General features: G+C 44.2%; 1 protein-coding gene and 1 long non-coding RNA gene across 9 annotated transcripts in view; one reads left to right on the plus strand and one right to left on the minus strand.

The window, feature by feature from the left end:
- The window catches only part of LOC311511218 (alpha-1,2-mannosyltransferase ALG9), a 126,067-nt gene that overhangs the window by 78,857 nt on the left and 19,911 nt on the right, over nucleotides 1-27,299 (minus strand). For all 7 annotated transcript variants that reach the window (XR_014709217.1, XR_014709218.1, XR_014709219.1 and 4 more), the window contains 5 exons: nucleotides 19,343-19,465; nucleotides 15,638-15,792; nucleotides 12,777-12,906; nucleotides 11,345-11,492; nucleotides 8,869-8,998 (listed from right to left, as the gene is read on the minus strand). Coding sequence is in view for 4 of the 7 variants with exons in the window: in XM_084611634.1 (XP_084467760.1) it covers nucleotides 8,869-8,998; nucleotides 11,345-11,492; nucleotides 12,777-12,906; nucleotides 15,638-15,792; nucleotides 19,343-19,465 (686 nt within the window). In the remaining 3 variants the exon portion in view is untranslated. The remainder of the gene's footprint in view (nucleotides 1-8,868; nucleotides 8,999-11,344; nucleotides 11,493-12,776; nucleotides 12,907-15,637; nucleotides 15,793-19,342; nucleotides 19,466-27,299) is intronic.
- Nucleotides 1,013-26,110, plus strand: LOC311511221. Of its 2 annotated transcripts, none has more exons than XR_014709220.1 (4): nucleotides 1,013-1,102; nucleotides 1,401-1,533; nucleotides 23,530-23,622; nucleotides 25,874-26,110. It is a non-coding gene; the product is annotated as an uncharacterized lncRNA (long non-coding RNA). The 2 variants fall into 2 exon arrangements; XR_014709221.1 differs by having other exon boundaries at nucleotides 1,401-1,506.

Consider the following 27,299-nt stretch of genomic DNA (forward strand, 5'->3'; position numbering starts at 1 on the left):
GTGAAGTGTTTTGGATCTATTGAGATGAAAGGTTCTAGAAGAAATGTCAGATATTACTGCTGCTGCCGGGGGCTGCTTCTCTAGAGCAAAGAATATGTACCCTGTGTGAGCCTTTTCAAGGAGGATGACCTCCCTCAGCTCACTTATTATCATAACCCAGAGTGAAGCAATCATTCAGCAATGCAGCTCAAACAAGTGCACGGAGCAATCAGAAATACAGCTCACATGAGTGCACGGGGAGAGAAGTGTTTTTCGGGAGGCCATAGAAACAATAAATTTGCGGGATCTGGCAATTGCACCAACAGTTCCTGTGCTGAAGAACTTAGATTGTAAGTTAGGACAACGAAGTCTTGATTCAACACCCACTGAAGCCAATGGAAAGCCTCACAATGGCTTCAATGGGCTTTGGATCAGTTTGCACGTGAGCACAACACCCTCCACAGAGCCACACGTATGACAACTCCTCTTCCTCCAGAAAACATCGCATCCGCCGGCTCTCAAGAAACAAGATTCTCGCCCTCAAACTCACTCTCAACCAGCACACACACAAAAAACAAGCCAGAAGGGAACAAGGACTCTAACACAAAGCCAAGGTGTTAGGAAAGCCCAGCTGTCTCTGGGCACACACGGTGCTTGCCCTAGCTCAAGCGATGTGATTACCCAGAGTCTAAAACCCCACCTCAAACCCACGTCGCCTTTTCAGATTAGTTGTGCTGTCATAACTACACAAGGAAACACTAGGGGAAAGGTAACGAGAGAGAGTCAGAAACTATAGGAAGCAGCAGCTGTAGCCAAACTAAACATAGCCTGTTCTCAGGGGCTTACAGGAGAAGGATTCCATCAGAATGTATCTGAACAAAGCCCCTTCCTTAACTGCTCTGGGGGCTGTTAAACACCACACCTCACCATTCACTGGAACCCCCTCCAAAGCCAGTGGAGCTGTGTAAATGTTGAAACAGGCAGGGACTGAACTCTGGACTGCGACTGCGAGGATCAGCCCTTTAGGCCTCTCCCCTCTGGCAAGCTCAGCCTGACTAGTGAGCCAGGGAACTGGAAATACTCCGTTGTGGGTGGCTGGGCGAGTGCTGCTGAACTGGCAAAGGTGAGTTACCTCAGAAATTACTGTGGGGAAGATGGGTCGTGATGAGGCAGGCCTGGCTGATTTCAAAGGAGGCAGAATGAGGCTCTTGGCAGCTCTGCTGTTTGCAGGAAGGCCCAGGGAAGTTGAAGTGGTCATGGAACGGTCAAGGGAGACAGAGCGTAGGGAGAAGAATCTAGTGACTAAGGCTCAGAGACTCCGGGGACCCAAGTTCATTTCCCAGCTCAGTTAAAGACTCCCCATGTGAACCCATGCAAGTCACTGCCTCTCTCTATGCCTCAGTTTCCCCTTTCTAAAACAGGGACAGCACCTCCCTACCTCACATGAGGATACAATCCACTCATGGCTGAGAGATGCTCGAATCCTACCCTGGCTGGCAGTTACAGGAGGCTGAGGTTCATCAGCAGGTAATTGCCCCTGCTGTTCTCGAGAAAGTAAGTCAGAGTCTGACCCCCACCTCTGGCAGATCAGGAGGATCTTTCACTCAGGCGGCTCTTCCAAAGCCATTTCTCAGTGATCGCACACTCCACCTCCCAGCTGTGACAGTCAGTGGGGGATGGTCACTGTGTCTCCTATGGTCCTCAAACAAGGTGAAACCCAACTGAGCAGCCGTTTTTCCCTGCTTCCCTACAAACAGGGCAAAAGCCTCAAATCTGTCTGTGCAAATGGGATGCTCCTCCTGCAGAAGGATGAGCGTCATGGGCTGGCATCACGACCCAACTCCTCACTGCTTACTGATTTAAACGTGTATTGCCCCCTTCCTCAATATGTAAGAAACGGAATTCTAGAGTTCAAATGCTCACACAACAGTAAGCTATACTGCACAGTCAATATAAGTCACTAATCACAAAAATCACTACATTAATGTTTATAGTTTATATGTAGGATGCAATGTGTAGGATGTGCTTTGTAGCTTAGCTAGCATAGTGGGAGCAACCTCAACTCTAGGAATTTCCTAACTTTTGATTTCTCAACTTTAATATTTTTGCATTTTCTGGGCTAGATTTTGGGAGTTATTTGCTATTCAGCTCCACTCACTGTTCTAACTTGGCATCAGCTCTCAGATTCTTGGGATTTCCAGTCTTGTAAATTCTCATGATTTTACCGTGAGAGCTGCAGTATTTGGTACAATATTAAAGCCCCAGATGCCGGAGTCAGATGATTGTGAGAATCTCAGCCTTCACTTAAAAAAAAAAAAAAAAAAGGTTTTCAGCCTCACAGTTGTGAAGAGAAGCTTGGAAATGACCTGAGTGTACTCTAAAGGCCCAATATACGTAAAGTAAATAAAAAGAATCCAATATTTACTATTTTTTTTAAAATCACATTTTTAAGATAATCTCATGATTCTGGGTGCTTGACTCATGGTTTTTTTATGTTTCCACTTGCAGTGGCTCTTTACTAGCACAAAATGTCAGGCTGACATTTCCATTTCATGCTCTCTAGTCTGGCCTCCCATAAATATGTATGTTGCAGTTATGATCATATTTGCAAGATATCTGGTTTTATGCACAGAGACAATGGCTGCCCAATCGATCTCACATGTACACAGTAATCCGTTAACCACTTCAAACAGCCAGACATTTGTGCTAATCCACTGGCACATTTGCCTGGAGTTTAAGTGGATTCACAGGAAATAATAAGTATCTCTGGCAAGATGCTTGCAGCCTGGCATAACTGTGCTACAACCTGATTGGGTTAATGCATTAATAATACCACCCTGCCTCGCTGCTGATCCTCACCACCATATTGCGTGGAGTGGACATCATACTGCACTTCCAGGATCATATGGACACAATATTGTTGCATTCATGCTTTTATCAGCAGTCAAAGATGCCAGCAGCTGCTTTGCCCTTACAGAAAAGTTTGGCAACACTCAGCTGAATTATGAAATTGTATACAAGGAAGCAACACAACAAAACTGAATTACATTTGTGACCTCCCGGTAAATGAACTGCAGGCAGTGTCCTCAGGGGGCCTAGGTTATATAAAGATCCCCTTCCTGCTGGGAAGACCACTCCCTGATACGGACAGGCTGTGCTGTTCATTACGCCGCTGTGTCTTTCCATGCTGCTATTCCCTCTTGTGGCATCTCCTACAGGCACACTCTAGAGGCTGCAGGCAGAGAAAGGTTGGCTAACACAAACATGAGCTGTCAGCTACGAAAGTTCTTTAGCACTATGACAAAATTTAATAAATAACCCTAACTCACGAGTTATGTTCTATAGGAGGTAGTTCAAAGATTAGTTACACTGTGTAGAAAACTAAACATAAAGGGACGGGAGAGCAGTCAAGCAGATAGCGCTAGGGACCAATAATAGGAACCGATGGGTTCTATTTCCAACTCTGAGACGGAAGTTGATCTAGGCTAGAATTTTCAAAGAAGTGCCTAAGGGACCAAAAACTTATGTCACATTCTCAAATGTGACTTAGGAGCCTGAATGTCACTGAAAGGCAATGGGACTCGGGCTTGCAATTGCTCAAGTCACTTTTGAAAATGGAACTTAGGCCATTTTGAAAATTCTACTCCTAGTGTTTAATGCAGAGGACTGAAAATCAGGACTCCTGGCTTCTGTTCCTGGCTTTGTGACCTCTGGCATGTCATCCAACCTCCGTGTTTTCCCCTCTGTCAGATGGAGTTAGCAATACCCAACTATCTCTTGGAAGGGCTGTCAGACTTCATTATTTAAAATGTATAAAGTGCTTTGAGATTCTTGATAAAAAATGCTCTAGACATAAAATCAGTAGTAGCATTCTGCAGTAGTTTGGCTGCTTTGATTGGGGAGAAGGCAGCAGGGAGCTTATATATTCAAATATAAACTATATTTAAATTGCCAGAGACTTCCTCAAGCTGAGTAGAATCAGAGGCAGAATGCTGTTCTGCTCAATAAAAAAAATTTACAGTGCATGGGACCATTCTCACTAGACAGCTGGACATTTCTACTGTGGTGAAGCATGAGGGGAAGGGGAAAGACAAGAAAAGTATTCAGGTAAAAATGTGAACTCTCTCACTATAACAGCAACAGCTCTGTTGTGATTTACTGCCATTATCCATGCACCTGATGGAATAAAAATATTAAAAGGCTGCTATGTCACTCCATCTAATCTGGGCACGATTAGATCAGCACAGAACAATGAAATTGACGAGCAACTGAAAATGGCAGCTGATGCCTCCTGAATGCCTTGATGATGTCTGAGCCTGCGCGCAAAATCCCACCACTAGATGAACAGGAGAATAAAGCAGTCTCTCTCGCTCTCTGCTCCCACCAATACAAATAAGGGCACCTACCACCGAAATGTAAAGAATGTACTATGGAGTACAAAGAGACTTCTCAGGGCATTTTGTGCTGGGTCAAAGTCCTACTGTGTTTATCTTTCTGTACAATTCGATAAAGACCTTTACAAAATACAGTATCCAAGCCACAACTGTTCTGATTTATTATCCAGTGCAGAAAGGTACCAGGCACCTCTTACTGGCAACTGAGGAAAAATATTGCCCAATTGGTGGCATAAGATCCAGCTCCCTGTTTATCTCCCAGCAGCTCTGCCTAGATTCTACACTGTAACCTCCTGTCCATCCCACAGCACATGGAGAGGACTCCATAGCAGGATTCCCTAAGCACAGATATCCATGGATGATGGCCCCCTGGGGATCCAGACATAGTGATCTGAGAGGGGCTTATTGCAGAAACCTGCCTGAGACACCAAGGTGGGGTGGGCTGGAAGGGAAAGATCAAGGAGTCAGTCAGCAGAAGGAGGCATTTCTCTGAGGGAGGATTCAGTCTATTTGAAAAAGTTGGAGAAGGAAAGGATGAGATGGAGAAGTACAACAGCCTGGAGGGGCTCAGCGAGATCAATGTTTAAAGGACATCCCTTGCTGAGCAGGGACCTTAATAGGAGTCAGGGGCAATAATCACAAAATTCTGGTGGATCTGGGTTTCAATCTCAGTTCCTGCCACCGTATAGAGGGAGGTCTGTAAGGGTGTCACTGGGTGACATCTCTTTAGTGACCATTTCTCTTCCAATTAAAGGCAGCTGAACACAATCTGAACTATCACTGCTCAAGAATGAACCAAACTAAAGGAGTGCAAGGGTCTTGTCAGCTCAAGGAAACAGAAAAGACCAAATGACATAAGAATCATCAGCTGTTTCAGGAAAGGCGCAAATACCACCAGTCACTATGGGAGTTTGTCTTATTAAGGAGGTTAAGTGATGAATAGGGAAGTGTAAATAGATTTTTAATTAATCAAATCAAAGGCAAGATGAGCTAGGCTATGTTTTCAACAGCAGCTCCCCAGGAATTAACCTTCCTGAATAAACTTTGTTAGAAGCAGCAGAGAGCAGGAATGTGCTGCCTTGGAAGGCTGGGTTTCTTTTTCAGTTTTAGTCCCTGACCCTATCCCTTTCTGGCCTTTCTGCAGTGTGCTGAGTCACAAGTGTGTCTTGCAAACTTTCTTGAATGTTTTATTTCAGAGTAGCAGCCGTGTTAGTCTGTATTCGCAAAAAGAAAAGGAGTACCACAAGTACTCCTTTTCTTTTTTTGAATGTTTTAGAGTCACTTTTCTAGAGAAACACTGGGGTTTGCGGTAAATTTATGTTGAAAACAATTTAATTAAGAGGAGACCAGATGGCTCAGTGGCATCGCACTTGCACACCAACTGAAATTACACTGCAGGAAACTCAGCTAAGAAGAATATTGAATCAACTTCTTGCATTGTCAGAGGGAAGAATTCTAGGCCCATAGAGATTTTTGTTTGTTAGATGTTTTGTTTTTAAAGCTATACAGAGTCCCTTTGAGAGAAACAAACTGCCGCAAACCATCCGAAAATACCAAGCTCTAACACCCCCCTCTTTTCCTGGATGCTCCCTCAATAGGACTGAAGCTTCCAATGCAAAAGATTTCTCTGACACACAATATATTTCCCGAGTAGCTTTTACCTTACTCTTATAGATTAAGCTGAAGTGAAGTGTGAAATTCACCTGTGGGCAGAGAGACACCACAGGGCCTATGCACCCTATTCTGGGGGCTTAAATGGAACTTAAGTGGTGCATAGGCCTTAAACAGGCCCTTTCCACAGGGAAGAATTTCACTCTCAGTGAATAGAGCCAGGGGCAATTTTAAATGTACAACCACCCCCTCCCCGTCTTTTTTAATCTGGTGCAGCTGCTCTGTAAAGTGATGCAAAAGAACTGGGTATGACCACTTCCTGAGTAGCAGCAGGAGACAAAGCATGCTAAACAGGTGGAAGACACGACCCTTTTGTAATAATGCTCCAACTGCACGGCCCTTGCTGGCTAATGGATGGAACAGAGCGGATGATGGTCTAACCACACAGTGCAATACAGGAGCTTGCTTGCTCTACCATAGGCAGAGCTGAGTTAAAATGCATCCTGCAGAACCCAGAAAATCCTATCCGAAAAGCTCAAGTCAACAACTCTAACATGAGGCTAGCTTAGCCTTTGGGTCCTTGACCATTTTCAAAAGATGGCTAGGCACTGGGTGGGGAAAGTAAAAACAAAATATAAAGAAATCTTCTCCAAGGTTAGGACCTTCAAAAAAAGTTCAGCTTTTAAGTCTGGTCTATGGTACCTGCCAACACCTCCCTGTAACAGATGGTACCGATCAGCGCCACCTTAACACAGTTTCATAGAGAAATGCATTTAGGATCCAACAGGACAACTTGCATGAGTAAGTGCTACTCAACTTTGTCTTGTCCGTAGCGTGGATAAGCGCTTCATGAGATATACGCTCTCTCCTATAATATATCAATAGGCTCATATCTCTTAGATTTACTTGCCATGCACAATTCTGGCTGCTCTTTCCAATGCTTGCTGACTGTGTCTGTCTGTCTTTGGAATCCGGGCATGCCACCGCTACTGGCAGCTCATTTAGTTCTAGAGACATCTCAGTTCTCCTGGTATTATTAGCAGCTCAGAATCAAAGGTTAGTTTTAAAATTCCACTTAAAATTTACATCAAGTAGCTAATTTCTGTATTTCTCAAAGTGGCTGCATTGAATAAACATATCCCAGTCCTTCTTCCTTGCATCAGAAATAACAAAATTGTAGGGTGACATGAAGAGACAACCATGAAACAAAAATGTGTTTTGTTTCATTAGTCACAGGCTGTGCACCAGCCAGCTGTCTGCGCTAAAAATATGCCCGAGTTAAAGATTTTGTAAATTAAATGCATTGCAGTAGACAGCTCCTCTCAGGTGGGAATCCGCCTCCTTCCCATTTCCAATAACCATGTAATAGATCTTAAAACAACAGAGCCTGAATCCTGCAGATTGATTCTCGCTTTGTTACCTGTACAATTTCCTCTAATGTTGTCGTATCAGATTCAACCCTACTCTGGAGATCAAATCTGCAGACTCTGTCATACTGCCACAGTGAGCCAAGATCCTCAGCTGGTGTAAATGAGCAGGTGTCATTGACTTCAACAGCGGTATGTGGTTTACATCCAGTCTGCTAATCTGAGTGCTTCCCACAGAGTCATGGACAGCACAGAGGGCACCCTTCAGAGCGCTGAGAATGGAGGAGGAAAGGCATCATCTGCTTCTTGGCAGTTCATCTCATTCACCCCTTTTGACAAGAGAAGGGATGGCTCCATGGTTAGAGCAGTCACCTGCAACCCAGGTTCAATGCTTGACACTGCCACAGACTTTGAACAAGTCATTTAGCCTCTCTGTGCCTCAGCTCCTTGTTTGTAAAATAAGGCAAGTGCCATTCCCTATCTCGCAGGGGTGTTGTGAGGATAAATACATTAACAATCATGAGGTACTCATATACTTCGGTAATGAGGGACAGATAGGAGGGACAGATGGATGGGCCAACATTTCTAATGCAATACTCCAGGCATTCCCACTCATAATGGTTAGGTGAGACATAACTGTATTTATCTAGGCTCAGAATTATAGTGATCTCAGAAAAAAAGAATAAAAAACATATTTAGCTTGGTACTCCTTTCTAGACAACAGTTCAACCCAAAGGAGATAAAAAGGTCAGCTGAGCAGCCTCCCAACGGCACCAATATATATGATCACTACTGCCAGCTGCTTGCAAACACACAACCAACTAAAATCTCCAGCCTGAAGCAAAACATAACTGCAAACAAAACATGCAGATTATCGCTCAGATACTATGGAACCCTAAGACAGAGACAGCTAGTACCTTTATCTAGGTCACTTAAACACTCTAAGCTGTGCCTCTAAAGAAGCCTTGAGGGGAAAAAAAAGGGGAACAGGCTGGGTCCTCAGAAAATTGCTTCTGTACTTTGACTTAATCTGCTAAAGAATTCTACAACTGGTCAGGGGGCAAGTGGTATTTTGGTTATGTAACATGAGACAACCTGGAAAAGGAACTAATAACCTACATCAGTATGGTGTATCTTAACAGATTCCTTTTGAAATCAGCGGTGCAAGGGTCCCAACTGTTTCAGGTGAAGCTCTGGACTAAACTCCTATTTCTTCTGTTTCTTCTCTTGGGCAATTTTATTTACTTAGTTTTAAAAGAAAGGTGCCAAAGTGCAAAGGAAAATGTCACCCACTCACTGCTCAGTGACAAATACAGAGATGATTTACAAGTAAAATACAGACATCTAAACAAACAGATTTTGTTTTGGGACACAGCCAAATGCCACTGGCAAACAGTTTTGGGGTTTATACAGCCCCAGCACAATGAGGTCCTGGCCCATGATGAGGATTCCTGGGCAACTACAGTACTACTAATAATGATGAAGAAAGAAAAAGACGACAAGTGGGTAGCCCTTACATATCTGGTTGGCTCTTCCCTGTTTTGGTCATTCATGTCTGCAGGAATAATCCGTGTGGCCACTGGTCCCTTGGCAAATGGTTTCGGTAACTGGCCCCTGAACTCTGATGGGATGAACTGGAGCTGCCAACTGCAGGAAACAGAGAGAGGGGAAAACCTGAAATGAAACTGTGGAAGCCACCAGAATTTTGTAACGAGAAAACAAAGCATAACTAGAGGCTTTCCAGTATAACGAGTAAACAGTCCTGCTAGAAAAGCAGCAAGGGTTAGATGTATGCACAGAGGCAGCCCCCAACCCACCAAATTCAGTTGCACCTAGACAAGATGACCCCGTTCGCAAAAGGACTTAAGCACATGGGTAAGAACCACTGAGGTCAATGGGAAAACAAAGAGAATATACCCTCATTCTTGTAAATTTCACTCACAAGATGCACTCAGACTTAAGGAACAAGTGAACCATAGCTGAGCCATCAGTGGAAACACAAGAGAAACCCCCATATATTACTGTAGCTCACGAAAGATACACAAGGCACAAAGGGGAACACAAGCCCACCCACGTCCTATGTCCAGCCTTCTCTTCTCCATTAATCCTGGCAAGCTTCCTTAATGATAAAACCAGTTACCAGACATGGCGGGCATGAGCCAGAACAGTATGTCGGGGACATGCATTTTGATTGCGGTGACCACTCAAGGAGTCTGGAGGCTTACAGTCAGGGAGCTAAACTACATTCAGAAACAATGGACTGAAATTGGCATCAGGCCTTTTCCATCCACATTTAACTTTTGAACTTTGTTTAATATTTGCAAATCAAATAATTTTGGCCACATCTGCTAGACCAGAACCCAGGCCAGCCAGGAGCAAGGCACTTCAGCTGGTGAAAGGAACAGCTTTGTTCAGCTTGCTCCTAAATAAACACTCCAATGGTTTTAAGGAATGCAGGCTTCTGCAGCCACTTGTGCCCGAATAGCTTGTATTTCAGGCCTTCAAGAACTAATCCTAGTACTCACCTACTACAACTGCTTCACTGGGGAATCACCAACTGCTGTCTGCAAGCCCGGCAAAGCAGTGGGACATTTGCCCATGAACACCATCTTTGTAAACAGACTGTACTATCTTGCAGTTCTACAGGTTGTGTGGAGGGAGGGAGGGCTCGGTTGTTGTTGCTGCGTTTTTTTAACCTTTCCACCTAAAATTAAGGGCCATTAGCTAAAATTGCTTGGAAAGAGTAGCTGGGATTTTTGGGACACAACCCCAAAGCAGTATACAGGGTTCTGGTGGCTAACACCCTATGCTGTTTTAAAGATATACCCCTAAGATGGATGCAGAAAGCCAACTGCCAGTGTCAGGAAATGGATGAAATGAAATTAACTGGATCTTCCTGACCTCCTTTTAAGTAGCATATATAATGCTGCCCATTCCTTACTCAGAGACCCATCATAATAGGAAAAAATCCCCTCCTCCCATTACAGATGTCCAAAGATTTTTCCAAAGCAAAGGCCTTGCTTCTTAAGAGAGCAACAGCTGCCCATTGCTCATAAGCAATCCTACAATAACAAACCCGTGTGCTGGGGGCTGGAAGACCACTTTAAAAAAAAAAAAAAAACATAATTCAGCTTCAAACAGAATGGCTGTGAACTACAGTAAGTGAAAGTACATCATTTCAGAATGATGAAAACAGTCTTGACAAGACCCCTGTAAGAATCTCAATTGTTACCATCCATGCACATGGCTCAAAGAATTAATTAATTTAAAGTATTCTGAAAATCTGAAAAGCAAACAGGTGAGTCACTCTTTCCAAGATCGCTGGTACATGTGACACAAGTCTGAGGGCTTGGCATTATGGACAGCTTGTGAGATGAATTCTTGTCAAAACTATCCTACAAACTGCATCCTGAGAAGCATATTCTTAAAACTAATGATTTTATGCTATTTCCATGCCGTCCTGAACTTGTGCATTAACTACATTTGATGCTTTGGATAACAAATTAAGATTGTACATGTACCCTGTGGCCTTGAAATGTTATTTCAGTCTGATAATTGTTGCCGGTGGGTCTCCATAAAGTTTAAAGGAATGCAGTCTGCAGTCTAACCTGAGTTCCTATGTTTCTCGGGAACCTTGAACACAACAGGCGAGTCACCAACAGCCTTGCCCCTAAACGCAGCCAAGCAGACATGGACAAACAGACCAAGATAGAGAATTTGCACAGAAGGGACTTAGTAGCTAAAAGACCTGGGGAGAGGAGCCACCAGTTGGCTAGGGCTGATAAATCTGCCTGTCACGTAGCGTCACTCGGAAGGGCAGGCTTTGTTTCTGAAATTAATCGCCATGATATGCACATCTTGCTCACACTTTGGCCCCAGTTCAGCAAGGGGCTTAACTTCAGGCACACAAGTTGACATCAGTGGCACGAGTTTCAAGCCGGGCAGCTGCTTATGTATCTTGCTGAATCGGGTCCTTTATGATGAGCAACTTACTTATCTGGCAGGAGAAAGCTGCTTGGAAATCGGTACCACTCCTTCCCCACACAGACATTAACCGGCCTCCCTTCTGGCACTGTGTGAATAGTCGGATCAGTGGCAATCCTATGAAATTCTGGATACAGGTCGAGAGGTCCATGGTACCCTAAAGAGGAGGAAGATTGGAAACAAAGAGTGAAAAGGCAGGTGGTATTCTCACAGCTTGACTTGTTTATATTTAAGCCTCCCATCAAAATGTCATGAGCGTTTGGAGTACATGCCCAGCTACCTATCTCTGGTATCTAGAGAGCACCCATCCCAATGGCATCATGTGCCATTAAGACTAACGCCAACCCACCTGCGATATTACAGCAAGACCTGCTTCAACATCTACCACATTGTCCACAAAAAGCTGCCAAAATCATGAACATTCCTGCCCTTGTTATTTAATAACACGAGGATTTTATTTTAGGCCTTTCCCCATGCCACACGTTTCCACTGTTCAAGAAGTTTAACTTAGCTAAGAACATAAAAAGGGAGATTCCACAAGGGCTTTGCTGAAGTAATAAAAGTTCATATCAATCACAAGCCAAGGTTTGCTAACCTTGGCTTAATGAACATAGAGTGATTGCTAGATGACTGTAACTGAAATATTGCATGTTCATCCAGAGCAAAGGATGGGCATGTAGTAAAATAAATAAATATAAAAATAACACTATAGATAAATATTCATACAAAACCTCAAGTGCTTTCAGGGCCTTCTTAATGGATAGCTTCATAAATAAATAAAATAATCTACACTTAACTGTAGTTAGGATCCAAATCCCATTTCAGTACCTTGCTATAACACGGCACTTTTATTACCACTCTCCTGTCACTACTGTATATTGGCTTCAATCCTGCAAATAAATATGCCCAGGCTTTACTTTATTTAGGTGAGAAGCTCCATTGAAGTTAATGGGACCACTCCTGGCCCCATGCCAGAGAGCACATACACGCATACTTAACATTAAGCACATGCTTAAATCCATCTCCATTCAGGAAAGCATTTAATCACATACTTAAGTACAAGCTTTACATGCTGAAGTGCTCTCCTGAGTATGGCCCCACACGTGTAAGGATAAGTACATATGTAAGCACTGGTCTACACACAGATATGATACTGGTATAACTATGTTGGTTAGGGTGTGATTCTTTTTTACCCGTACAAGCCCCAGTGAGGAAACAGTTACACTGGAATAAAGGTGCCTTATACTGGTACATCTTATCCCCCGAGGTGGAGGGTTTTTGCACCTATTACCGTATTGTATGGTTAAAGTAGGACAACTTTTATGCGCAGAACAAGCCCTAAGTCTTTGCAGAATCAGGGTTTGTCTCTCAACGGGAAGTCCCCTCTGGACTGTCTTGCAACTGTCTGGGTTCAAGAACTGGACCATCCCAAAACACCAACCTTTGAATAAAGCCACAGAGCGTGAGAGCGACAAGAGCCCAAAGAGAAAAACTGTCCCCAGAGCCAGCCAGTTGGAGGAGACTGTGTAGTGCTCCAGGCGGTAACGCTGGAATGCGAAGTGGTAACATTTCTGAAGGGACAAAAAGATATTAAAGGCATTAAACCTATGATGCCGCTGAACAGAGATCCAGCCCAATACCCCTGGGGAGAGCACCACCTGCAATGGGGAGAGCAAGGGGTTCCAAACAGAATGCAAGATGTGGTGAAGTTAAAGGGACACTCTCAACTTGAATTCTTTGGAAACTAATTTTTTAGAAGCCCATTTTCTAAAAAATCCTTTGTAACAGACGCAGCTTCCACAGTCAGTGCATGTGTCTGCGGCCTCAGTTTCCCCAACTTGGCTCCTCAAAAAAAAAAAAATGCGTAGAGGTTCACTTGGTTCAATCACATCCCCTTCTTGGAAATTTGGTTTATTTCAAGAACTGTTCAACTGAACTCATCACAAACACTTTTCAACCCTCTTTCCCAGGAGTTCTTCCTTACCGGGCATCACAGCCCTCTCCAAACCAGGCCTCCTGCCTGGCAATTCCCCAAAACCTGTCCCGGCTGAGATTTCTACGACTGCTCTCTGCGGGTGCCTCTCACCAGGCTTTCTCCTAGACCCGGGGTCTCTCCTTTCTCCATCTGGATGGGCTCCCTCTTTAAAGAAGTTCCATTTCCAGGTTGCTGTCACACAATACCTGGGCACCCACCTGAACACCAAGCCATAGCCTGAAATAAGGTGCAGGGATGTGCGGGACCAGCGCATTTGCAGCAGTGTTTAAATACAGTCCTGCCTACTTTTTCTTTTCTTTTTTAATCCCTCTAAGGGCTTTTCTGCTCTTCTATAGATGACCTGACAGGTTTTTTGGGGCAGGCCCAAAAGAAACGGTGTGTAACACACTCAGGTTCTGCCCCTCCCCCACAGGAGGGATTATTTACTTCCTGTCCTAAAATGGTCTCTACTCCTCTTGCATCATTTGCTTTCGTCTCATAGCAGCCGCGGGATTGTTATTTCATGGTCAAGCTTGTATGGTTAGCAGGGAAGCAGTTTAAATTCTCAGATGGCTCCTACATACTGGAAGTAAATCAAGTGGCGTTAAAATATGTAGAACAGAGATACACACCAGAGTATCCGGCAGCCATGTTTGGCAGGTGTCCCAAACCACCGCATTCTCAGGGGCCTTCTTACTGCACATAGCCCTGGCTGAGAATTGCTAAAGAACTGCTAGTATTACATGGCTTGATCCTGGGAGCAGGCAGCTCAAGAATTGCACATTAGCAGAGCTTGCGTGTGGGAAAAATGGCAATAGCGGGGACTGCTGCAGGTCAGGATTGTGGGACATTGGCAGGGCTGGATAAGGGGCCAGGGACTGCAATAGCAAGGGATGCTACAGGTCAGGGTTACAGGGAATCGGCAGCGCTGGGTAAGAGGCCAGCACCACAATAGCTGAAGGTGCTGGAGACATGGTTTCAAGGGTGTTGGCAGTAATGGGAGTGGGGCCTGGGACTGAAACAGCAAGAGGTATTGTATACCCAGGATAGGAGATAATGGCAGAGCCAAGGGGAGCAGCTGGAAGAGTCTACTATAAAGACGAGTGACTGCAAAAAATAACTAGGTAAATTCATGGAGGATAGGTCCATCAATGGCTATTAGCCAGGATGGGCAGGGATGGTGTCCCTAGCCTCTGTCTGCCAGAAGCTGGGAATGGGCGATAGAGGATGGTTCACTTGATGATTACCTGTTCTGTTCATTCTCTCTGGGGCACCCGGCATTGGCCACTGTCAGAAGACAAGATACTGGGCTAGATGGACCTTTGGTCTGACCCAGTATGGCTGTTCTTATGTTCATTCATATGTATTTTTCATGGGTAAGAAATAAATAATTTCAGCTCTGTGAAAGCTTCTACTGATCTGGAACACTTTACAAAGTGTTTTAATCTACATTAAAAACACTTTTTTAGCTCTTTAAAAATAGCAGTTTCCTAATGCCTAAACAATACCACTTTCCTTTTAAATAAGGGAATGGTGAAAATCTTGGAGTTCAACAAGGATTTCTGAATAGCCCAGCCACAAAGGTCAAATTTCATGGCTTTATAATGCAATCACATTGGATGCTTGTCTGAGACTGCATCAAATAATGAACCTTTCAGAACATTTGGGCCAGTGACTATTCCAGATTGGGCCAAGGTTGTTCTCACACCATGTGAGAGAATTTCTAATGAAGGGCAGTTGAGCTGTTTCAGTGCTAAAGCAGAACACCCAAGAAATGTCATGCATATTAATATTTGGTGGTAACACTCAACATCCTTAGCCTACAGTTCAGGCTAATCCAAGATTTTTACATCATTAGCACATTCTATTCATAAATTTATGCCATTTGGGGAGGGAAATCTCCCCAATTTTGCTGCTGCATCACTGCTCGATGGGGATCGAATGATTCTGCACAAGTTCTCCATCAACCAGAACTGGAGGATTATGTTTAGCAAACTACTTTGTAAAAGCAGCAAACACGTACACATTTTAACTTTAGAATGGTTGTGTTTTTTCAATCCCAGGGCCTTATGATCAATCTATGTGCCACATTCCGAAAACTCAAACCCCACTAGCTAACAATCAGATACAGCTGACTGTACATCATGCTCTTGGAGTTACACTATGTACACTGCAGAACTAGGCAGATTACTGCAGATTATGTTGCAGCAGCAGATGTTCTGCAGATGTTCCCAAGCCTTCGGGAGCAATGATATAGAAGTAAACAGGTAATTAAACCCCCTTTAGGTACCAGGTTATAACACACAGCACTTCCCACTGAAACCCACCTGTAGGGCAGAGAGCGCCACAGCTCCACAGAGACAGATAAGAGGATATATGGGAAACAGAAACCTCTCCTCTTTGTGGGGTTGACTGAAGAAAATCAGGATCCAGATGTACATAGGAGCCAGCGTAAGCCAATATGGGCGACCCAGATTCTGGACTGAAAGAAACATAAATCAGTCAATCAAGGCTCATGAGACTAGTAAAATAAAGACAAGGGCTTTCCCTTAATTTTCATTCTCTCTCTCTCTCTCTCTCTCTCTCTCAAATGGAACGTTTCACTATTCAATCCCAAGCAGCACTTCCACTCTCCATAACACAGCCAAAACAGCAAGAAATCAGTCAGGAGTGAAAGCTTGCTTAGTGGATTTCTGTAGGCTTCAGATGCCCTAAAGGTCCCAGAATGCAGGGAAACCAGAACCCAAAAGAAGGAGAAGCAGGATCTGGATAATGAGCCTATAACCAATCCCAGGAAGAAGAGACTAAATCCATCATGACCTGAAGCTTCTGAGCAGGAAATCAAAAATTCCTGCTGTTTGCTTCGTTGTACTATACTAGCGCATCCAGGGATTAGAGAGAGAGTCCAATGAAGCTTATATTCCTAATAACTGAAGTGGTTGTTTAGGTACTGGCATTTCCAAAACCCTTGTTGCTTCATTGCAAAAAACAATGCATGTAAGATCTCTCAAGTAACTTTTTTTTGTGTAAAGCAAGAAAAAATTCATTCAAAAACAACAACAATTACCCTGAATTTTAGTCTGTCTGACAAGGTTGCTCAATGCAACTTTAAATCCTGTCTCCCTACCCTTCTAAAAGCTGCAGAGTTAAACAAATAAGCATAGAGGCATTTCACAAACAATAAGAAGAAAGCACCCAGAAGAACGGTTCCTGCTGTTAGGTACACAAGTGTTAGGTGAGCAGCAGGAAACCTGCATTTATAGGATTTCCAACTGAGTTTTTACTGGTTTCTGACAGTATGTCAGCCACATTCAAGGAACAGACACAAGCAGCACCCTCTAGTGTACGCTTTCAGGAAGAAATGCCGTACATTAAAATGCCGTTTCTTAACAGAATTCCATACATAATCACAGGTTTCAGAGTAGCAGCCCTGTTAGTCTGTATCCACAAAAAGAAAAGGAGTACTTGTGGCACCTTAGAGACTAACAAATTTATTTGAACATAAGCTCTACGATACAACCGCATTTGCTCCAACCCCTCAGACAGAGACAAACACCTACAAGATCTCTATCAAGCGTTCTTACAACTACAATACCCACCTGCTGAAGTGAAGAAACAGATTGACAGAGCCAGAAGAGTACCCAGAAGTCACCTACTACAGGACAGGCCCAACAAAGAAAATAACAGAACACCACTAGCCTTCACCTTCAGCCCCCAATTAAAACCTCTCCAACGCATCATCAAGGATCTACAACCTATCCTGAAGGATGACCCATCACTCTCAAGATCCTGGGAGAAAGGCCAGTCCTTGCTACAGACGGCCCCCCAATCTGAAGCAAATACTCACCAGCAACCACACACCACACAACAAAAACACTAACCCAGGAACCTATCCTTGCAACAAAGCCCATTGCCAAACGTGTCCACGTATCTATTCAGGGGACACCATCATAGGGCTTAATCACATCAGCCACACTATCAGAGGCTCGTTCACCTGCACATCTACCAATGTGATACATGCCATCATGTGCCAGCAATGCCCCTCTGCCATGTACATGGGTCAAACTGGACAGTCTCTACGTAAAAGAATAAATGGACACAAATCAGACGTCAAGAATTATAACATTCAAAAACCAGTCGGAGAACACTTCAATTTCTTTGGTCACTCGGTTACAGACCTAAAAGTTGCAATTCTTCAACAAAAAAAAACTTCAAAAAGACTCCAAGGAGAGACTGCTGAATTGGAATTAATTTGCAAACTGGATACAATTAACTTAGGCTTGAATAAAGACTGGGAGTGGATGTGTCATTTCACAAAGTAAATCTATTTCCCCACGTTTATTTCCCCACCCCTACTGTTCCTCACACGTTCTTGTCAACTGCTGGAAATGGCCCACCTTGATTATCACTACAAAAGGTCCTCCCCTCCCCCTTGCTAGTAATAGCTCACCTTACCTTATCACTCTTGTTACAGTGTGTATGGTAACACCCATTGTTTCATGTTCTCTGTGTATATAAAATCTCCCCACTGTATTTTCCACTGCATGCATCCGATGAAGTGAGCTGTAGCTCACGAAAGCTTATGCTCAAAGAAACTTGTTAAGTCTCTAAGGTGCCACAAGTCCTCCTTTTCTTCATACATAATCAGAATCTTAACAGGAGATGCTGATCATGATGCTGCTATCTGCCCCTAAAATTCAGCATGTGTCCATCCTTGGGGAAAATGTGTTAGCAGCAGCCAGGGGAAGATGCAACCACTGGGTTTCTTCTTCTACCACTCCCCCGCCACCCTGGTATTTTAGAAGAGCATCCTGCCAAACTGCATGAGTTAAACTGACATCCTTTGAATTAAGAGAAACCCAATATGAACTGGACAATGTTTTGCTTTTTCACAGTGTAATTTATGAAGGACTAAGTGATCCCTCTGAAAGTCAGATGTCCGCCTAGACTATCATAATGGTCCCTTCTGGCCTGAACACCTATGAAGCTAAAATCTACCAAAATGGGATTTAATTCTATAATTTTGTAGCAGCAGCAGCACCACTGGACGTGCCATATTTTGGGCTACAATAAAACTGTATGTCCACTGCTACTATCCCTTAGAGCAGAGATATGTAATAGGACTGAGAATTTAAACCTCATTTGCTCCCTTATGAAGGTAAACATTCAATTATTTCAAGGAAAAAACTTAACTATCATTTCAAAGGCACAGCTGTGAATGGTACATTAAAGTGCAAGAGACTTCCTAATTTAGGGAGAAGCCTTTCACAAATCTGCCCTACGTGGGCTCAATCCTGCAAGGTGCAGAGTGCCTTCAACAATTCACTCAAGTGCTCACTACTCAACTTCTTCCAAGATCATGCTCTATATGGGCAGCATCAAGGGAAATGGGTGGCTCGTAGGGGTTAGAATGGTTTATGAAGAAATAACCCGAAAAATCCAAACTAGATCCAAAAAAACCCCCAACTCTGTTCTCTCAAAGCTCTCTTCTGAAATGTCTTGGCAGTCGCATTTAAAACAACAGTAGAAAAGTGTAGAGAACTGAGGGCTGACACTTCCAATCGAAGATAAGATGGAAATAACTACGAGTATTTTTTTTCCCCTAAATTTCTGTCAGGGTTATTTCTATAGCATTTGCATCTGTGGCTGAAGAGCGTGCGGCTGTACAATTTGTCATACTTACTCGGTGTACTTCAGCCTTGACAGCACAATGCTCTTCAGAGGAGAGGGAGGCACAGGGAATGAAAGGATCGTCCTTAAAGAGTCACAATAGTGTTCCATCCCTGGCCGGATGCTACTGTGAGTTCAGGTGTAATTTGCTGCCTCTGTCCCCAGCCTGCACTCATTGTAGGGTAAACAGCGCAGTGCAAATAATGAGCTCCTGGAACCAGGCTGTGTAAGGCGTTCCCTGACCCTGATTTTGCTTCCAAGAAAGAAAAGCTGCATATACAGCAAATAAGCTCTCTCCTATTTTCAAGGATCTGGGAGACATGGGCTGTTGGAGCTCAGCTCTCAAAAACTGCCGCACTCACCGTGAAATTTCTGTAGCAGACACTCCATGAGGGAGGTCAGCGGCAGGGCAAGCAGGGCCAAGGCAAAAGCCACGTTGAAGTTCAGGAAACCATTAATAAAATAGAAGGACCAGGGCTCGGTACCTGTGGGGGAGGAGGGGAGAGAAACAAAAGGTAATTAGCATGAGTGCCTAAAAGGACTGGATGTTATGGCACCCCCATTCTCTCTCTGCCCAACCATGATTAGTGATCAGCAGCTTCAGACATTGATTCTCTCTATACCCCATGGAGCTGAAACCGAAGAACGGGGTGAGGAGCATCTTACAGTAGGAGAAGGGTGTGGTCTAGGGAATGAGCATGAATCCAATTTGAGCAGCTCCTGGGTTCTCATCCTGGCTTTGCCACTGATTTACTGTGTGACTTTCTCAGTCACTTCCACCTTTCTTTCCACGGCTATAAAATGGGGATAACGATGCCAGGAGGATTAGTCAATAGTGATTTGAAGGTGCCAGAGTGCCAAGTATTACATCGCTATCTCCATACAAGTAACTTCATTGTTTTTGCCTTTGGGGATTAACCAAAAACATACACACAACATATTGTCTCTTCCTTTCCTCTTAATAACAGTTAATCCTCAATGTTATACCCACTGCCTGCTGTTCATGAATCCATGGGACATTCTAACTATCAGCCCCAAAAGAATGGGCACCTCTCAAAAGGCAAAGGCACAGCACTGCTGCAACGACACAGGACAGCCATCATCCCACTCTGAAAACCTATGCGATGAGAAAGTGGCATCTAGAACTGACAACGTCAAGAGATTCTGCTTCTCCAAACCAGCACCCACTGCAGCAGAGAAGCTCCTCAAGCGAGAGGCAGCTACAGAAGCCCTGGATGTTAAGATACTGTTACTGCCTGGAGCGATGCTGTCTCACAGGCTGCCAGAGCTATAAAACTTCTTACAAACAAACAAGAGAAAAGAGCTTGCATTCACACTTTATCCACCCGGGACACCTGCTGTAAAATTCATCTACCTGCTAGTTACACACATCTTCAGTCTCTAAAGTTTCCCTGTGTCGATTTGTTTTTCCTACAGTTTAGCTTTAATAGGAGGACACAAACATTTGTTCAGTAAACAGTTCAACCCCTCCTACTGCCATGACACATGGTTGGTTGCAAGCTTGAAAGGATGCAAACTGACAAAAATTCCAGTCCGACTTCTCATTCGTTTGTACTCTTAATTCAAGATGCTTAAAATCCTGAACAGTGGGGAATGCCAGCTCCTCTCTGCATGTTTGCCACCTTCTTGGTATGATTAGCACAATCAATCAGTAAATGACATGCGGGGGCTTTAATCAATGCACTGTTGTGACATGTGTCACAGGCGGTGGCAATTTCCTGCAATCAGAGCCACTTAAAAAGGGTCTGTGTTGAAATTAATCAGACAACGGAAAAGCAGCAAGGAAAACCTGACACCTCTGCAGCTTGTACAACTTAATGTATTGTAGTGTTTTTTCTTTTTTAAATGAGAGAGATCATCAGAAATTCAACTTCAGTCCCCACCCACCCACATCACCACCTTCGAAGTCTCAGGTGAGTATAATTCTCAGCCTGCTGCCAAAGCCCAAACACGGGACACAGAATGTGACGAAGACCCAAAAGGATGAGTGCACAATAATTATCCATACAGTAAATTTGCAATCGCTGTGGGATTTGTTCCTCCAGTGTCAATAACCCTTTCCATGACCTCTGTTTTATGATTCTTTATTTCTGATGTCTATAATTTTGAATAACCCAAGTGAAAGGGACACCAAATGTGTGCAGAATGTAGGTAACTTTGAGACTATAATGAGTGCCCGCCTTGGAAATCCGGGACATTTGAGAACTATGTACATAAGAGAAAAGCCTATAACATGGAGGGGAATTAAATGTAAACAATATTATTTGTATTACTGTAGCTCCTAGGAGCCCTAGTCATAAGACCAGAATCTCATTGTGCGAGGCGCTGTACAGAGACAGAACAAAAACACAATCCCTGCTCCAAAAAGCTTCCAATCTCAGTACAAGAACAAGACTTAAGCTGTGTTGTTTACGTCCTACTGCTCTGAACTGTGGATATAGCTGAAGCCTGTTAGTTAACATTCAGGTAACACATTGCAATGTGCCTCAGTTTCTCCACAGGTAAAATGGGGATAACAACTTACTTTCTTTGCAAAGCGCTTTGCGATCTACTGATGAAAACAGATATATGGGAGCTAGGTATTAATTATTAACTGAAATGATTACACCTTGTGAGAGGGAAACCTAAAGGGAAACTCTCAGATTTCAAAGGGGAACACCCAAATTTAGAAAACGTGGGAAGAAGAAACACTCGGATACTCAGAGTGGTGAATGGACTCCCTGTGGGAGAACTCTCTATGTAAACAAGGGTTCGGTTTCTTCCCAGCCCAGCAGCTACTGGATTCTGTACTGCAGTCGCAATGCTGATGTGGAAGGAGTTGTGACATACCAAACTCAGGGCCAATTCAGTGTTGGATGGAGCATCAGGGGCATGGGCAAGCAAGGTGGAAGGAAATCCCCTCTCGAAACACACCTTTTCGCTGCAAGGGGGTTGTGTGCCTCTCCAGTGACCTGGCATATCAGTGGCCAACATTGCAGCAGTCTCCCCTCCTGGGATCTGTTTAATAACCCACTTTAGCACACCCACTATCTCCCAGGAAACCCAGTCCCCACCTGTCCATGCCTTCCCCTCTGGCTTCATTTATCCATCTGTACCAAAACCTATGAACTGTCTTTTAGGTGTCCACAGCCCACCTGCCAGGGCAATGTTATCCCTCATACTCAGAGTTCTTCCTCTAGGTCACAGGGGTTCAGGCAATTGTCAGCCTTTCACGGGCCATTGCCTGAAAAAAAAACCTAACAGCCGCCTGTAGCTATTTCCAATGGCGAGATGCCTTGTTCTACTCAGGTCTCTCCCCATACCTGAGGAGGACAGGACCTGCCTATTACATCCTGTTTTTCCCTTACCACAAGGCCTTGCTTTAGACCACAGTCACAGGATCTGGGGGAAAACCAGGGTCAGATGAGAGCTGGGACTAGACTCCTCTTAGAAAGGCACAGCCACCGCATGACAGACTCCAATGACAACGCAGAAGACAAATGGCCTGGAGCAGTGCTTTGATGCAGAGGCCCTTTCCCAAAGTTTGCTGCAGCGTGACTGAACTGCCTCTTAAGGACTAAGAGCTGGAGCCTTTTCTCCTTGTCCAAAGGCAAATTTACTGCTGTGCCTCAGAAGAAAAAAAGCCAAATCAGGCAGGAATAATGCGTCACATGGGCTAGTTAAGTGACCCGCTGATGCAAGGTTTTATGTAGAAAACACAAGCTTGAGGCATGGTCACTGTGTTGACTCAAGCGTTCAGACACGTTCAGTCTCTCTGCCTCCCAGTGCAAAATGCCTTTATTTTTGTCATTCACAAAGTGACTTGAGACACGACAGCAATGAAAAGAACACCACACACAAGGAGAAATCCTGCCACTGTTGGAGTTCTTCGGGGATGGGGGAACTATCCTTCCACAGAGCAGTGGGAATAAGCTTCCCCAGCGTGACATTCGTAAGATAAAGGACTAAAAGGGATCTCCCAAGTCATTCAAGCAGAAACAGAAGAATAAACCATGCAAATCATATGGACTCATTGTGCCACGTCAAGTTTAACAGTGGTGGATTAAGGGAGAAAAGCAGCTGCAAGTGGTGGAAACAGAGCAGTGCAGTATTTACAGTAGGGACCACTGATGTAGCAGGCTGCATATAAGAACCCACAAGAGTGATTACTAAGCATTCCAGAGCCAGAAAACATTCAGCCTTGTGTTCTACTTCAGGGGCTGTTACAACCTTTAAACTCAATGAGCCAGATAAAATAGATTCTTCTTATTATTATTTATTTGTACTACCGTAGCACAGAAGAGTCCTAGCCATGGATCACAATCCCATTGTGCTAAGTGCTATACAAACAGATGCAACTCCAGTGAATTCCCCAAATGCTTCCCAAGTGTAACCGCATTACAAGTCACAACCAACACTCATCACATAAATGGGACGGGCTCAGCAGACGAATCCACTGGGCCACGGTAACAAAGGAATAACTCTCATTGTTCTCTTTGTTGCTCGGCTACTAGTTCTAATGATTTTCTCCAACTGCTCATCTTTTTAGAGCCTCAAGAATACGGATCAGTGATATCTGCATATGAGCCACTGTCCCCACGGACACAGAAATCTGACAGCTGACAGTGGACTATTCACTACAGTGAGTGCCTCCATCAGGGGGAAAATAATATCTAGAAAAGAGGGGAAAAAACGCTCTTCTTGCATGCAGGATCTCAGCTTGTAAGCAAGAAAGATATACCAGCATGTCCAGATACCACTTTTATGGATATGGCATGAGAATCCAAATAGAATGGTTATGTCAATGTTCCCTGTCATCTGTGCCCACCCAGAGCGTAACAGCCTCTCCCTCAGGTACGATGCACTAAAGAGGTGTAGCCTGTGATCACACTATCTGGGAGGAAACCAGACTCAGAGAACTGAACCTAGACCCCTCACAGGGTATGTCTACACTGCAATTCATGACCTGTGTCAGCTGACTCAGGCTCACGGGGCTCAGGTTGTGGGGGTATACAACTGCAGCATAGACACTAGGCTCAGGCTTGAGGCTAAGCTCTGGGACCCTGCAAGCGGGGAGATTCCCAGAACCCGGGCTCCAGCCCAAGCCCAAACGTCTACACTGTAATTTTACAGCCCAAGCCCTGTGAGCCCAAGTCAGCTGATTCAGGCCACCCATGGGTGTTTAATTCCAGTGTAGACATACCTTTAAAGGCCCAGCCACCTCATGACAGACTCCAGTGATATCAGTAAAGGGAACGCAGGGGTTGATGGGCCAGGAACAGTGCTTTAATCCTGGCACTGAAGATGGTGCAACCTGGTGCTTCGTCAGCTCCCAGATTTTTATCCCGTTTCCATGAAAGCTGGGACGGCATTCCAAAGCCAACAGAACCTGCCTGGCCTTTTCATCCCCCTGGGTGGTAAGACTTTTCCTTACAAACAAACAGTATACAGCTCTCTAAACATATAGCATTATGGCATATAGCCTCCTGCCCACACAGCATTCAGCAGACATTTCACTGAGGCTCTTTTATTAGTACGAAGATGTTATACGAATGTCACTGTGCACAAATACGTTAGAACGGATTGGTTCCCAGAGGACACCAGAAATAGCTCACACACCAGCATAGAAAGGTCAGGGATGAGCCCAAGCCAAACCAAACCCCATCAGAAAAGTGTCTGAAGTTTCCATTACATAGGAGTCACTGCAATACATTTCAGATCGCTACTGCAGAGAACAAGGTCCCTGGCAAGGGCAACACTTGCCCTGTTGTACCACTAGAGACCAATCACTGTGCTGCCCCACCCAGAAATGCCCTTCTATCTGAGTGATACTCCTGAGACCCGTCAGAAGTTGCCAGAGGCAAAGATGGCATTAGAAACTATTCACTGCCGCAGTCTGGCCTAAGCATTATCAGACGTGCAGCGGGCTCTGTCTGAGAAGGGCAACAAGGAGATCTTGCTGCTTCCTCAGACACCCCCCCAGTCTCCTGTAGTCAGGCTATTTAACTGCAGCCCCTGTAAGCAGCCTCTTTAATGATCCCTCATTTGAACTGATTTTAACTCCCCCACAAAAAGCTCTTCCTTCATTTCTAATAGCACAAGGTCAGCTGGGAGCCAGGAGCCCCCATATGAGGAACATAGGAATTGCCAGACTGGATCAAATCCCACCTCCATCTAGCCCAGTATCCTGTCTCTGACAGTGGTTAGCACCGGATGCTTCAGAGGAAGGTGTAAGAACCCCTCTGATAGGCAGGTGTGGGGTAATCTGCCCCAAGCCTCAAATAGGTCTCAAATAGAGATCGGCCTAAAACCTGAAGCAGAAAGTTTTATTACCCTTCCAAATTTATCAATAATTTTGACAACTTGGGATGTTCTTGATGTCCAGTTCCTTTTTGAATTGTGCTAAGCTATAGGCCTCAAGAACCTCCTGGGTCAATCAGCTCCGCAGTCTAATTGCACCTCGTGTGAAAAAAATTTGCTTTGATCCATTTTGAATTTTTAACCCCTGAACGAAATTCTAGTCCCATCTCTGCCACTGACTTCCTTTGCGATCTTGGGCAAATCACTTTCCCTATTCTGTGCCTCAGCTTTCTGAGCTGGATTCTTATAGTACCAGCCTCAAAGGAAATAGGGGGGAATAGGTGTTATAAGCTCCATGAAGAGCTCTAAAGATAAAAAGAGATATATCGGGCTAAACATTATTATTGCTCCCCTTTCAGAGTCAATGTCTGCCACTTGTCAGGAGCAATTTTTCACCCCCATTCACATGTCTGAGAGAAACAAACAAAGATCAAGAGTAACTCATACAAAGCCAAAGCCCATCCTAACTCCAGCAAGACTGTCATAACAAACAGCAGCATGCAGAATTAATTAACCTTTATGTCTTTCTCCAGATTCCTGCAAATGCCCTTCTGGTAACCTCTCTTCTGTTGCATGCCAGCAAAGCTCAGGTCATGCACTGTCACAGAAGCGAGGAGATCCCCAAGACACAGTGTGGAACCAAAGAGTCTGTGAAGAACCTATGAGAAGTGAAAGGGCTCGGGGCTGTGCTGTCAGTTACATGCTGGGCTCCGCACCCTGTCTGGGTGAGACTGGAACAGCCACAAACAGGATTAAAGATGACAAACAGACTCACACAGCACGCTCTTGCTTTGGTTTAAGAGTGTAACCAATATTACTCAGACAGAGGATGAGTCACACAACCACTTTGGTACAACCACCCACTTTGAATAACGCTCATAAAACATGTGGAGGAAAACATAACTGTACCTTGGGGAGAACCTGAAATTTACAAAATTAGGCACACATGAAATACGATGTAGTCACATTGGATCTCAAACAGGTTTGCTGCTAAGAGTTCTCTGCTGTGAAGTGTAGGCTGCTGAGACATCCCGTGATGTGTTTGTGGTGCACCAGAACTTCAAAGCTAGAAACTCATCCAAAGCAACTTAGCTTAGCATTCAGCAAAACAAACAGAAAATATACAAATGTGGGTGAAAAAAAAAGGAGTACTTGTGGCACCTTAGAGACTAACAAATTTATTTGAGCATGAGCTTTTGTGAGCTACAGCTCACTTCATCGGATGCATACCATGGAAGCTGCAGAAGACATTATATACACACAGGTTTCAGAGTAACAGCCGTGTTAGTCTGTATTCGCAAAAAGAAAAGGAGTACTTGTGGCACCTTAGAGACTAACCAATTTATTTGAGCATAAGTTTTCGTGAGCTACAGCTCACTTCATCGGATGCATACTTGCATCACTTTAGATCTAAAGTTCTAAGTGAGCTGTAGCTCACGAAAGCTTATGCTCAAATAAATTGGTTAGTCTCTAAGGTGCCACAAGTACTCCTTTTCTTTTTGTATATACACACAGAGACCATGAAACAATATCTCCTCCCACCCCACTGTCCTGCTGGTAATAGCTTATCTAAAGTGATCATCAAGTTGGGCCATTTCCAGCACAAATCCAGGTTTTCTCACCCTCCGCCCCCCCACACACAAACTCACTCTTCTGCTGGTAATAGCCCATCCAAAGTGACAACTCTCTTCACAATAAGAAAAGGAGGACTTGTGGCACCTTAGAGACTAACCAATTTATTAGAGCATAAGCTTTCGTGAGCTACAGCTCACTTCCTCAGATGCATATCGTGGAAACTGCAGCAGGCTTTATATATACACAGAGAATATGAAACAATACCTATTCCCACCCCACTGTCCTGCTGAAGCTATTACCAGCAGGACAGTGGGGTGGGAATAGGTATTGTTTCATATTCTCTGTGTATATATAAAGCCTGCTGCAGTTTCCACGATATGCATC

This window comes from Lepidochelys olivacea (genome assembly GCF_965140295.1).
Source record: "Lepidochelys olivacea isolate rLepOli2 genome assembly, chromosome: 22".
Taxonomy (NCBI): Eukaryota; Metazoa; Chordata; order Testudines; family Cheloniidae; genus Lepidochelys; species Lepidochelys olivacea.